Source organism: Taudactylus pleione, unplaced genomic scaffold (genome assembly GCF_031769625.1).
Source record: "Taudactylus pleione unplaced genomic scaffold, aTauple2 ptg000887l, whole genome shotgun sequence".
In the NCBI taxonomy this organism is placed as follows: Eukaryota; Metazoa; Chordata; class Amphibia; order Anura; family Myobatrachidae; genus Taudactylus; species Taudactylus pleione.
This window is the reverse complement of record NW_028285288.1, coordinates 1,115,087-1,129,102: the sequence shown is the minus strand read 5'-3', so window position 1 is coordinate 1,129,102 and position 14,016 is coordinate 1,115,087. Positions and strand designations below refer to the sequence as shown.

The following is a 14,016-nucleotide window of genomic DNA, read 5'->3' as shown; positions in this document are numbered from 1 at the left end:
GCCTGAGATACGTCCGGTTACACGCGGCCAGTAATTGGGGCCTGAGATACGTCCGGTTACACGCGGCCAGTAATTGGGGCCTGAGATACGTCCGGTTACACGCGGCCAGTAATTGGGGCCTGAGATACGTCCGGTTACACGCGGCCAGTAATTGAACATAAAAGTTGCTAATAAGATCACATACACATACTATGTCTTCATCCCCAAATACAGCAGTATGTAACATAGGATAGGAACATAGGATGCATGTTATGCTGCCTACAATGTGCCAATGTAGGTGTGAGAAAACAAAAGGTATATATATATATATATATATATATATATATATATATATATATATATATATATAGGTAATGCACAGACTCACCGGCAATCATCTTCTGGGTTCTACAGAGAAGAAGAAAAGAAAACATGTGTTAGAAAAGAATTTAGTGGTTTTACCACCGTACAGCACACTATACACTGTAACTTTGTACTGGGACAAACTATGCTGCACTACAAAGGATAAACACATTTACTTGTTCTGCATGCAGGGTAAATAACGGCTGCTTCTGCATGTAGCCCACAAATGCTGGGCAGCTTTATTGTTACACTGCAATTTAGATCTGAGTTAAGACACACTCCTCCCACATCTAACTCTCTCTCTGCACATCTCCCCCACCTGCAGCGCAGCATGGTTTTACCCAGGAGCAGAGTTAGATCGGAGGTCCTCAAGCCATGCTTGACCCCCAGAATACAGGCCCACAATTTTCCACAGTGGTTAGCATCGCTCGGGCCACAGCTTCCACCTGTGTTCTGGCAACCTATTAAGGGCGGTATTCAATTAGTTTTGCATCCGCAATAAAATTTCGCCTGCCTGACTTTCCGCCTACATCGCGTGTTTTGGACGCGGAAACTTATCGTGCATACCCCCGCTATTCGCCCTATTCAATTCCAAACCACGCGAAAACGGCAAGCCGCGTTGTCGGAACAGGCGGAAAGTGCTATCAGAAATGGGGAAATCAGCCTGAAACCCCCCAAAAAGATGCATTAACATTGGGGATCAATGTAGATGTGCCAGAAGAGCCCTAATAGAGCTATTTCGGGTACTTAAGTTGTTTCAATAGCTTCTTATTAGCGTCTTTGCACGAGTGGTGAAGAATGGCATAACGCAGTATTTTTTGGATAAAATAAGTAGTCCTGTCAAATTTGGGGGCTTTGTAAATGGGTGCCAGCGTATTTTTTTGTCTCTAAAGTGAAGTTTTAATAAAAGTGAAATTCCTCCGTCATACAAGCACCTGCAATGCCAAAAACACTTCTTAGTGCCCCCCCAGAATCTTATTTCACTAGTTTTTGAAGTTGTCCCCCCACTTTGTGCTTTTCGCCCCCAAAATGAAAGTACTTTTTTGGGGTGTTCTTACGTTTTCTCCTGGAATGTTTTGACACAGTTGTCCTTTGGGGGTTTGGGGGTTTCCCCACCTTTGCACCCCAAAATAAAAACTTTGCACTTCTTTTCTCCTGCTATTCAGAGGCGAATCTTTTTCGCCTATTACATTGCGTAGACTTTCCGCATACGCGAAAAGCATCTGGAATTGAATGCAGGGAAAAGTTTCTGCCATGCGAAAAAAAACCCAATCTGCGATACTTTTTGCTTTTAATTGAATACGACCTAAATTGGCCTAAAATCCCATCCACACCATTGGACAGTGACTATCATGCTAATCAGCCCGGTTAATATGCAAATCAATCTTCCGGGCAACACTATATGTCTCTCCTCTGTTCTCCCTCAGTACTGTAAGCATTGTAGCTATGAGCATGGCGGATCAGGGATATATACTAGCAGATCAAACAATCCATTAATCATATTTTACAGTCTGAGTAACCCTAAGTTAATAAATATCTTAAAGTTTATTGGTGAGGGAACGTGGCCGTGATCACCCGCACAGACTGCACAAGAGCTGCTCCGTGTAGGAAGCCGTGTTGTGTCTGTCACCCTGAGTAACATAACAGCAAGAAGACAGATGAATAAAATGATATAATCAACAGAGCAGGATTACCTCAGATTTCTGCATGACTAGATGGTTAAAGCTGTTCAGCTGCCGGGTGATTTCTGCCATTTCGGTCATTAATTTTCCCATGTGGACGTTGAGCTCTGCGAGGACCTCGGTCACGTGTGCTGAGGCCACGGCTTCCTGGAGGTCCACAAAGTGTAAGGCCTTCGTCTCCTCCTCGTTTACCAGCTGCTTCAAGTGGTCAAACTCTTTCTGAATAAAGCCCTTCAGCTCACTGCGTGTGGCCTACCAGATACCAGGAAAAAGGGGGTTATAAAGTTAATGTAGAATAGCTTCTAGAGTTCTGCACCAATCCATGGCCTCAGGACCCTTCCAAGTCATCCGCCATGGTGGTTGGTTTATGAAGAACATAAAAGGACATTTCAAGACAAAAAAGCACCGATTCAGTTTGTGGCATCACTAAACTTAAGATTCAAGTTAAAGTCTATCGGTCATCTACATCCACGTTTCGTCGGTTGCGCTATTTTCCATAGGAACGCAGCCAGCCAATGTTCTAGAAACTAGCGACATTGCGGAGGTATGTCCCATAGCTTAGCATTACTCCCCACATTTGGATACAAAAAAAGTAGCCCCACCCTGATATTACAATACCCCTCCAGAAATGCCCGCTTTATGGTGAAATCCTTTTTTGACAGCATTTTGCACCTTCTTGTACACTTCAGCAGAGAACATGCACACACGTGACATGTAATAAAGCAGGGGCTTATCTACCCCTTGGCCAGGATGGCACTCACCAGGGGTGCTGGCCAAAGGGGGGCACTATTTGCCAGGCACCCAGCTCCTTTTAGGGATGGCCATCTACCATCGACAATTTCAAAACAACGATGGTGGCCACCCGATGTTAACTAGATTTGCCATCAATGGCAGACAAACCAATGGTTCTCCACCATCGATGGATGAGTAGGAGCAGAATTTTTTTTTTCTCTTGACAGGATGGAGATTAGCCCCGTCCACATTTTTGATTGGCTTGTGGCCCACTATGCCCCCAGCAGCGGTGGTGATCGAGGGGATGAAAACCATCAATGGCTCAGCATAGATGGTTTTTGTGCCATCAATGGTAATCATCACCGATGCTAAACATCGATGGACACCCCACCGATGGCTCCTTTTCTGCAGTCAGATTTCTGGCCACCAGCAAAGCTCCATCCCAAGGATGGTATATCTTATACCATCCAGGTTAGGGAGACTATAAAATATAATTTATATATTATGTTTATAATACCTGCCATATACTAATCATTCCTTATTTAATCTTATAATGTCAACTAAGTGGGCACAAAGTGCAAACATTACATCATTTACACTTAAAATGTATAAGCAGCTAAATAATTTGCATATATGTAAATTACTTGGCTACTAAACTTTATGCTTGTAGATGAAGTACTATGTGCACTATCTGCTTAGAGAACATTAAAGGATTACATTACTGGTGATTAGCATACGGTAAGTATTGTAAAGCATATAATTTCCCCACATATTGGATAGTTACTTGTGTTTGCTATTTAACACATTTGTAGCTCAACCCTGATCCTTGTACCAAAAGGGAAGCCCGAGGGCTCTTGCCCCCTAAGGGGCCTTTTGGCTCTAGGGGTCTGGGATGTCAAAGGATCCCTCCTCAATCTGGCGAAGCGGTACTTGAGTACTCCCTTTTGTCCTCACTGGGGCCTTCTGGCACTGAGTTGATGGGGAGAAATTGGGCCCTTCTCTTTATAGAGAGGATTTAAAATCCCCAGCACAGTTTTGCACTGCCTGGGTGATTGGAGCATGCACCTTGGACTTCAATCATTAAAAATGTATAGCCTTGATGTTCTGGAGATTGTGCTTTTGTACTACATCGTAGGGGTAGCCAACCTCGGTCCTCGAGAGCTACTAACAGTTCACGTTTTCCAGGCCACCTAACTGGTGCTCCGATGCATTCATTACTCACTAACACATTTGAAAAGATCCACAGGTGGAGCTAATTATTTCACTCGTGATTCTGTAAGGAGACCTGCAAAACATGCACTGTTGGTAGCTCTCCAGGACCAGGTTTGGCTACCCCTGGTCTAGAGCTATGGTTCCTGTATTGGGTGAAGGGAGATTTTTTCCATAGTACCACCCAAAATCTATTGGGTGCAACACAGCATCTTCATGCCTTCAGGCCTGGAGTGACACAGAGGGGGCCTGGAGTGACACAGGGAGAGCCTGCAGAGACCCAGAGAGAGCCTGGAGAGACCCAGAGAGAGCCTGGAGAGACCCAGAGGGAGCCTGGAGAGACCCAGAGGGAGCCTGGAGAGACCCAGAGGGAGCCTGGAGAGACACAGAGGGAGCCTGGAGAGACACAGAGGGAGCCTGGAGAGACACAGAGAGAGCCTGGAGAGACACAGAGAGAGCCTGGAGAGACACAGAGGGAGCCTGGAGTGACACAGAGAGAGCCTGGAGAGAGCCTGGAGAGACACAGAGGGAGCTTGGAGAGACACGGAGGATGCATGGAGTGACCACAGGAGGAGCCTAGAGTGACATTACAGGGGGGGGGGGTCCCTTACTTTGCCAGGATTGCTCAGACCCCTAGGTTCTTCCCTGTAATGGAGTAGTCCTGATGAGATATGCACATATCACACTGCTAGCATGTGTGGCTATATTCTGATGACAGTGACATCAGCCCGTATTTGCACCTCCCTATAGCAGGTGTAGGATAGGTGTGACTAAGAGGTGCATTTGCAAATATTATTATTAAGAAGCTTAAACTATTGTTTTTAAGAACCTTATGAAAGCAGAAGTCACGTAGTTATGCTACTTGGGGTTTGTGCGGTGTGCCAGATCTCTGCAGTGAAGATGACATTATACCCTGATGCCTCTGCATTGTATGTACGGCAATAATATCTCACGTGTTTGCTCTAATTCTGCCTCTGTAAACACATCTTTGGAGGAATAACAATGTAACATAAGGTCCTCTTGTATTAGGATTTAACACCAAAACACTTATACCTCTGTTACACTAAATTTCCGGGTCTGACACAGTATTTGAAACACAGGAGCTGATTCAGACCCGCTCTCTAGGATGCATTTGCTCGAAGCTGGCAGAGAGTCGCTTTCTGCGCATACATCGCAATTGGCGTGCGCGAAACATTGCGAGAGATCGGGATGCGTTCGCTCGCTGCGCATAGACAGCCCAGCAGAGTGAGTGACAGAAGAAGCTGTTTGTGGGTGGTGACAGGGGCTGTCCACTAGAAACGGGGGAGTGGAGGTGCGAACACAGGCGTCTTAACGCCATTGCAGAGGCGTGCATAATTAACAGGCAGCGTCATAGTACACGTCACCTATTTGAATTTCACACTGAAGTGATCGCAGTGCTTGCGGTAGGGTATAGTCAACCTCAAACATCTGATGGTACTCGATGTAACAATGGTTTCATGAACTTCCAGGAGATGACGTGCGCAAGTGGGCATCTTATGAATGGCTGGTGGGAGTCTGCATACACAAAGCGATCACACGCCAAGACATAGTGGGTGTGCTAATACCTTGCCGTGCGATCTCCTGCCTTGCTGGGCATGCGCAGGATTTGCATACGCTGGGTGCCACCGAATGCATCTAGCAAGCGGGTCTGAATAAACCCCACAGTTCCAAACAGGGTCAGACCCAGGACAGATCCCCTTCTGACCGCGTTGATTATTTCTGGGTCGGCGCCGGTCACACTGCACACGGGTGCAGTGGAAATAGTCTGCCGGCGATTGGAAATGACATAATCTCCAAGTGCCGGAAAATCCAGAACCCTCCATCCCATAAACGGGGCCATGTCAGACGACCTGGGTTACCCGTTTACACTGCAGGGTTACATGGGTTGTTCCCATGTTAAACCCTGCATACTACCCAGGTTGGATTCCTGGGTCACTCAACCCGGGAATCCAACCCTCGCCCCTTATACACCTAGCAGCATCCCGGGATATCCCGCTAACAACCCAGGTGTAGAAGGGGTACGATATGCACCCAAGGTACAGAAGACTGTAGAGTTTCATATGTCTAGAATTAATATTATTGCACCTACAGGTTGGCCAACAAGCAATGCGGCACAGTATATAGTGTCCCGGTATATAGTTTATGGTCCTTGAACTGGGACAGCTGATGCATTAGACTGGAGTAACGTGACCTGAACTGTACATAGAATAAAGATGGACTAGAAAGGGTTACAGCACTGAGGAATGTGCTTCTTGGGTTTATCACGCAGAGCATTCCACCGAGAGGGAGGACGGATTGTCTATAATCCATAAAGAGAGATTTACCAATCCTCCCCCAAATACTGACATACCAACGCTAAATAATGTAGTCAGGTGCTGTACTTAAGTTATGTGTAAGGGTCTCCATTCCTAGGCTTGTTGGCTGGGACTGAGAATCTTGTACATTTCCCCTGAGATCACTAGGATAAGGGATCTCTATGATAAGGGATCACTAGGATAAGGGATCACTATAAGGGATCTCTATGATAAGGGATTCATTGCAGATGCCAAGTAATATGGTGTCTCAGCCCCAGATCAATTGCAGTCAGTCAGGTGGAATTCTGGAGTCTCTCTGACAATCTGGGAAAGCAGGCTAAGCATGGTCTGTATTGGATTAATAGGCTATACTCCCACAAAACCTATAAGAAATTATATATTTTATCAATTTAACACCTAAGTAGAAGCACAAATCTAGGCTGGTGGGCCAGTATATGTGGTGCGTTCCAGCACCTTGCTATATCATTTTGTATAGCCATGTAAAGCAGTGCAGTCACTCCCCATACATTTGATTGATTGACTGCCTTCAATTCATTTAAATGTATATATTCTCCCATATGCAGAGCTGTAGAAAGCTTTGCTGGTAGACCTTTCCTATCTGTATGCTTAATGCAAATCCTCTTTGTCATCAAGGGAATCGGTATGAAATACCGGCTGACGAATGGCCGGCAGTTCGATTCCCGGTAGCGGCAGCCCGACAGATGCAGAGATCCCGGCAGCGCTGGAAATCCTGATCGTCCATAGGCAAGTACAAACTAACCTAACCCCCCTAACCCTAACCCTCCTTAGGGGTGCCTAACCCTAACCACCCCCTGTGCCTAACCCTAATCCCCCCCAAGTGCCTAACCCTAACCCCCCCCTTCCCCGCTGCCTAAACCTAAGTCCCCCGAGGGGGTGCCTAACCCTAACCCTCCCTCCCCTTAGCCTAACCCTCCCGGGGGGGTGCCTACCCCTAAGTCACCCCCCAGGTGCCCTAAACCTAACCCTCCCCCCTGCGGCTGTCCGCTCGCGGCGCCCGGCATCCCTTCGATTGGGATGCCGGTCTCCCGGCGTCGGAAAAATTACAGGCGTCTAGATTTAGACGCCTGTCATTAAACCTCGCCGGGATAAAGCAATCGGGAAGCTGGCTGTCGGGTTTACGTCAGCCGGTTTCCCGATTGAATACCATCATCAAGTAGGCGTATCTATGCTTCCATAAGACTACTTTACTCATGCCCTCTCTGAAGTATACATTTGCTATAACCAAGATACACCGTTTTATTCACAAGTAGATCATACGCACCTACTCTCCCAGAAGGTCCGTGGAGACTCCCAATTTTTCGGGTGGTCCCCCAGACCCCCGGAAGAATGGTTGGATTTCCCGCATCCTGCACACTTCCTAGTGAAATGGTGAGAATAGGGAGAGTAATACCGAGATCCGGGGTCTATTTACTAAGCAGTGTTAGGAGATAAAGTGAAAAGTGATAAGGTGCCAGCCAATCAGCTCCTAACTGTCATCTCACAGGCTATGTTTGAAAAATGACAGTTAGGAGCTGATTGGCTGGCACCTTATCACTTTTCACTCTGTCTCCTAACACTGCTTAGTAAATAGACCCCAGAATGACACAAACCGCTCGACCTCCCCCCTCAGTGGCCTGCCGCTACTCCTCTCCGGCCGTCTCCTAGCACATACTACTCTGCACTTGTGTACAGCCGCTTTCGAGAATGTGCTTCACGAAAAAACATGCACGATACGCTCCTCTCTGCATTAGCCCCTCTCTGTATTGCTGCGTGAAGTGCGAATAGGGCAGCGGGGCTGCGTCACAAACCAGGAGGAGAAAAACAAACATGTCTGTCTGCTCATATATGAAGCCGTAATCAAAAATAGTAACGTATTTAGTAAAATTGCAGGAGGGCGTGCGCAGATCAATAATGTAGCCTGCAGGTTCACCGTCCCTTTAATTGAAAAACAGTCTCTAATCTAAGAGCATTGTAATGTGGAGGTCCCCTGCTGCTGTAATGAAAAGAGACCCAGCCCGCAATCCGCGCTGCATCTACAGGAGGACACGGCCCTGTTCCCAGGAGCCGGGACAGCACCGAGTGTGGGGCGCATCTGTCCTGCTGCGATTTTAAATCAACGGGACAATCTAATTGAGCAGAGCTGTGGGGATACATCCCGACCCCTCTAACCAGACATATGAAACACGAGAACACATCAATTAAGAGCCTGAATTAACATCAATTCTCTCAAACCTTTATCCCGCCGGGATAAATCAAGTAATGGAAACGCACGCTGGGCGCAGCCGCGCCTGGCAAAGAGTAAGAATGAGCATAAATGATTATTAGCAGAAATCAGAGCACATGGGAAGGTCGGACATGAGGAAACCATGTATTGTATGTTAGAACAGGTTTGCTAAAGCCAGTAAATTTCCAGCAGTCAGTAAAAAACTAGAGAGACATTTTCAACGGTCATAAGAAAAATTTACAGTAGTCAGTAAAACTCTGTTCCCTCCTGATGCTGCAATAATACACAAACAAATATTTTGACTTTGCACATAAATAAAGATTCTTTTAATTGTTATACAGTCTAATGTGTCAGTAAAAAAAATAAAAAAACTGTCAGTAATTATTTTATTTTTTTTAAACTGCAAGTGGGGTATAAATTGCAAAGCTTGGCTCCCCAAGGCTAATACAGAGACTTCAACACAGTAATATACAGTACTAACAGGTGGGGTGTGCGGTACAGCTATACAGAGTACATAGCAATTAATCTAATAGACAGGCGTGCAGCGCATCGGCGCATCGCAGAGCAAAATAACGTTGTGTGACCGAGAAAAGCGCTTGAGACCAGATTTACATTTATATAACTTCCTTATGATTAAGGGGTCTATTTACTAAGCCGTGTTAGGAGACAGAGTGAAAAGTGATAAAGTACCAGCCAATCAGCTCCCAACTGTCATTATTCAAACACAGCCTGTGATATGACAGTTAGGAGCTGATTGGCTGGCACCTTATCACTTTCTTATCACTTTTCACTCCATCTCCTAACACGGCTTAGTAAATAGACCCCTAAATATTTAAAGACGACCATAAGGATATTTGCAGACATGGAAATGACATACAGGGCGAGGCTGTGTATTTCTATAAGATATAACAGTGGTTTATCAGGAACAATAGAAAGAAAAGAGATAAAAGTCAAAGAGCCCTGCAACCTCTAAAGCCGGGTACACACCGGGCGATATATCGGCCGTTCAATCGAATTGTGAGCGCGTCGGCTGGTGTGTACAACGTCGTTCTCAGACACACTGTGTCGGCTCTGCTGCACAGCAGATGGCCAATGAGGGTCGTATCTATAATGGGTGCTAAAGCTCACCAGTCTGTGGTCCCGCGTCGGGTGTCAGCGCTGCACAGAACACCGGAAAATGTCCGCCGCGGCCACTTCTCCGGCATTATGCGCAGTAGACTCTGGGCACACTCTAGTGCCCAAAGTCTACTGACTCTGCGGTGGCCGGCCAGCCGTGTCAGTTGGCTGCCAGCCAACGGGGAGAGACGAGGGGGTCCGGCACGGAGAATGCACAAGGACCCCCCCCTCTCTTAAGACGCCCCTGTGGCCAATATACATCTACATATATATTGGTGCATCTGCTGGTGTGTACGAACGACCCGCCGATCGCCTGGACACATGCTGCAGGGTCCCTGCGGTGAGTGTGACAACTCAAGAGGGCGGACAATTAATTACACTTAAACGCCCGTCCAGTTGCGACATCAGGCCCGATATATATCGGGCAGACGATTGGTACAGTAAGTGTATATGCACTTGCCAATCGTCAGATAGGTCGGCGGGTGTGTACCCAGCATTACACTGATGTTTTGTTGAGAGGTTCCTACTGTATTAATGACAGTGAAGGACTTTTAATGGGGCTTCCGCCTTCAAAGGATCACATGACTTGTCACACAAGTGGCAAAGGGTCGGGTTTTTGCGGATTCCGGCATACTGCACATGCGCCAAAGAAAGAAATCGGTGACTGTGCATGCGGAAAATCAGACTTAGGGGGTCTAGTTACTAAGCAGTGTTAGGAGACAAAATGAAAAGTGATAAGGTACCAGCCAATCAGCTCCCAACTGTCATTATTCAAACACAGCCTGTGAGATGACAGTTAGGAGCTGATTGGCTGGTACCTTATCACTTCAAGCTGTCTCCTAACACTGCTTAGTGAATAGACCCCTTAAGCACAATGACGGAGTTTGCCTGTGCGAACGATTGATCCATACTGTTCTGTGAAATGAGCGTTTTTTGGGTGGTGACTGAGGCCCTGATTCAGAGCCGGACACTCTGACAGAGTGACCACCAACAGCTATAGCGAGCGGCCAGGAAGATGGTCGTGATGGTCAAGACCATCGCAACCATCGGGCTTGCGACGAGACCCTTATGGTAGGGTCTCGTGGCCGCAAGAGAGCCGAAATCTCTCCCACTGACATCACTCGTGATGTCAGTGGGGCCGCCCCCAAACAGAAGCGTTCACATGGGAATGCCTCCGTTTGGGCAGCTACTCCAACGGCCCGCCCACCAAAGGTGGCATGCTGTCACTCAAGATCGACAGCACGCCCCCTTTGGTACGAGACCCGGAGCGACGGATTGCTCGTCGCTATCCGGGTCTCGCGCATGCTCACGACGGAGCCGGCTCCGTCCTGCGCATGCGCACTGGCCCACCATCGACGCGGTTGCGAGCCCTGTGCGCAGAATCAGGCCCTGAGTGCATAGGCGCACGCTGAAGCCAGCATAGGGGGAGCTGCTTTGTCACGGACTACCACGTCCCCCTCCCTCCAGGACATACACTACTCACCTAGTCCATGACCCGGTGGAGGGGGAAGTGTCGAAGCGCACGCCTATGACTGGGTTGCGAGCTTGCGAACGCATTAATCTGTTCTCTTTAGGAGTGCCGTAGGCAGACTTTTGTGCTCGACTGTAGCACATTGTACCCTATAGACAATATATCGTCGATTTTATCGGGGGAGGAATCATCCTTCTCCCTCCCTGTAATAGCCACTCGCACACGTGTGGTCTGATGACAGCGCAGGCGCGTTAGGCAGCCAGAGGTTCCGCAGCTCTGTGACCGCTGATGTCATCACTGCTCATCGCAGGAGGCCCTGTCCCTGGACGTGTTTACATCCGAATGGAACATATTGCCCCAAATACCAGGAATAAGACATTTTAATTATTGGGTCTAGGACCAGAAGCCTCTTAAACCAGCTTGTGTCAGGCGCTTGATAGGTGTTTAATGGATGATATGCTTGGTGGGGGTCTTGCTTTTATAAGGCTGTGTACAGGTGAGTCTCAAATCAGGAAGAATATATTATGTTTAACACTAATGTGATAGCAGTTGCCATGGTCATAATTCTGTCAGATTAGGTCTCACCTGAGGGGGAAGACGACTTTGGCGCAGTTAGTCATGGGGGCTTATCTATAATGGGTGCAGGGTTTGCAGTGTACACGGGCCCCTCGGTCCAGGGGGCCCACACAGCACACCCTGCACCCATATACTCTTTATACTTACCTGTCCATTGTCTCCAGAGCAACAAAAATAACTGGGAAAATAGCGGCGGCCATTTTCCTGGTGACTTGCGCATGCGCAGTAATGCTGCCCCTGGGAAAATGGCGTGGGTGCCATTTTCCTGGAGACCCGTGCATGCGCAGTAGATTCTGTCACTAAGGGCCGTATTCAATTAGAAGCGAAAAGACCGTTTCGGCGATACTTTTTCGCTGATGACGTCATTTTCACCGTATTAAATTTCATCGTCTTTTCGCCGGTGCGAAAACGCAATGCAATGTAATAGGAGAAAAAGTTTCGCCTATTAATACCCGGCGGAAAAATAGTGCAGAATTGGGGTCTTGGGGTACAGAGGTGCGGAAACCACCCTGTACCCTTTGTACACCCCCATTGACACAAATTGTGTAAAAAGAAAAACCACAAAAAAAATACACAAAGGACACGCCAAAAAAGCACTAAAAAATGGGCGAAAAAAAAAATCGGGATACAAAAATCTAAAACTAGCGAAATAGCTTTTGGGGGGGTCTGCAAGTATGGGGGAGGGTTTTCTGGATTGCAGATGTTTGCTGAAGGTGCATTTTTGGTGCTCTTTAATGCTTTACTTTAGCAACTTTAAAATATACTTGCACCCATTTTCATGTACCCCAAATTTGATAGGACTAATTATTTTCCCCCAAAAAAGTTGCAAAATGCTATTCTTCACCACTTGCTGAAACACACTAAATGGCGCTTATTGAGACCGTTTAAAAACCTCAAATACCTTTAGCAGGGCTATTCGGGGGTACCCATAGTGATCCCCCATGTCAGTGCATCTTTTGGGGGGTGTGATTTCTCCTAAACTGACAGTACTTTTCGCCGATTTCAATTTTGACGGGTCCAGTTTTTTGCAGATTTGGAATTGAATACGAGGATAAGCGGGGACGAGGACGATACTTTTTCGCACCCAAAACCAGCGATAATGGCGAAAAGTCCGGCAACTGACTTTTCGGTTCTAATTGAATACGGTCCTAAGTCAGAATCTACTGCTGCACCTGCCGGCTGCCGTGGCAGTGGTACTGCTAGAGAGAGAAGGGCGAGCGCACTGAGGGCCTCATTCAGACACGGACGCTATTTGCGTCCGCTCGCTGGCTAAAAGGGGCCGGCTATTTAAATCATGCTCTCGCACTGCGTAGCGTAAAGCCGCCCACTAAGTAATAGCGAGCGGCCGCACTATGCGCTCGCACCTGTATAAAGACGCCCCTTTGCCACGCGCAACACACGTCATCTCCGTCAGTTGTAGAATTAATCGGGAACATCGAGAGCCATCGGAGCTGCTCGCAGCGCTTGTGGTAGCCTTTTCCCACCACAACATTGCGAGCAGTTCCGGCTAAAATACAACCCAGTCACTTGTGTAATGACGCTACTTTGCTAATTATGCACACCCATTAAACGCCGTTCTGACGGTCGGGCACGCCTGCATTCGCACATCCACACCCCCGTTTTCAAGCACCTTCCTCTGTTACCACCCACAAACGGCACTATCTGTCACTCAAAATAGCAGCCCGACTGCGGGCTACGGGCGACCACTTTCCCATCGCAATATCTGGTTCACGCACGCGCATTTGCGACTTATACGCATGTGCAGCTTGCGAATAATCGCTCAATTTCTCTGTGTTGCGGAACGTTTAGAACGCGTCCGGTAGGTTTGTAACCAACATCAGAAGGAATTCAGTGACAACAATAACAATATCAGCAAGAAAAATACAATATATAGGCGCTGAGGATATTTAGAACATATGTAGCTCCTGCGCCATTGCTGAATTGTGCCGGCTTCCAGGGACAATAGGGACACGTTCTCACCGAACATTCCCGCTGCCTTATTACACAAGAGTTAAAGTCAAAGACAGAAGAGAGAGAGAGAAAGATGGAGGGGCAGATGCGACTCCGCTGAGGGCTGAGATCAGGACGGGCGAGGACCCTCCTTAATGAACGCTGTTTGCAATCTGAGGCAGCTGGAACAGGGCTCTCTTCTGTTCCTTAGCGACTACATTAAAGATGCCCCATTGAGCCCATTAATTATACAGAGGAAGACGCCAACTGAGTGAAAAGAAGCTTCTTGTACGGCGTCCAAACTCTACGAGGAAAATCTCCTCAGTGACAGTTTCCCAGACAAAGAGAAACACCCCACAAAACACGCAGGGAAGCAGC

General features: G+C 47.5%; 1 protein-coding gene across 1 annotated transcript in view; it reads right to left on the bottom strand.

Annotated features, from left to right (window-relative positions):
• Positions 1–14,016, bottom strand: part of TRIM44 (TRIM family member 44) — a 93,811-nt gene that overhangs the window by 64,573 nt on the left and 15,222 nt on the right. Inside the window, exons 4-5 of the mRNA XM_088459024.1 lie at positions 2,037–2,276; positions 368–387 (exon numbers count right to left, since the gene is read on the bottom strand). Of these exons, the coding sequence (XP_088315150.1) occupies positions 368–387; positions 2,037–2,276 (260 nt within the window). The remainder of the gene's footprint in view (positions 1–367; positions 388–2,036; positions 2,277–14,016) is intronic.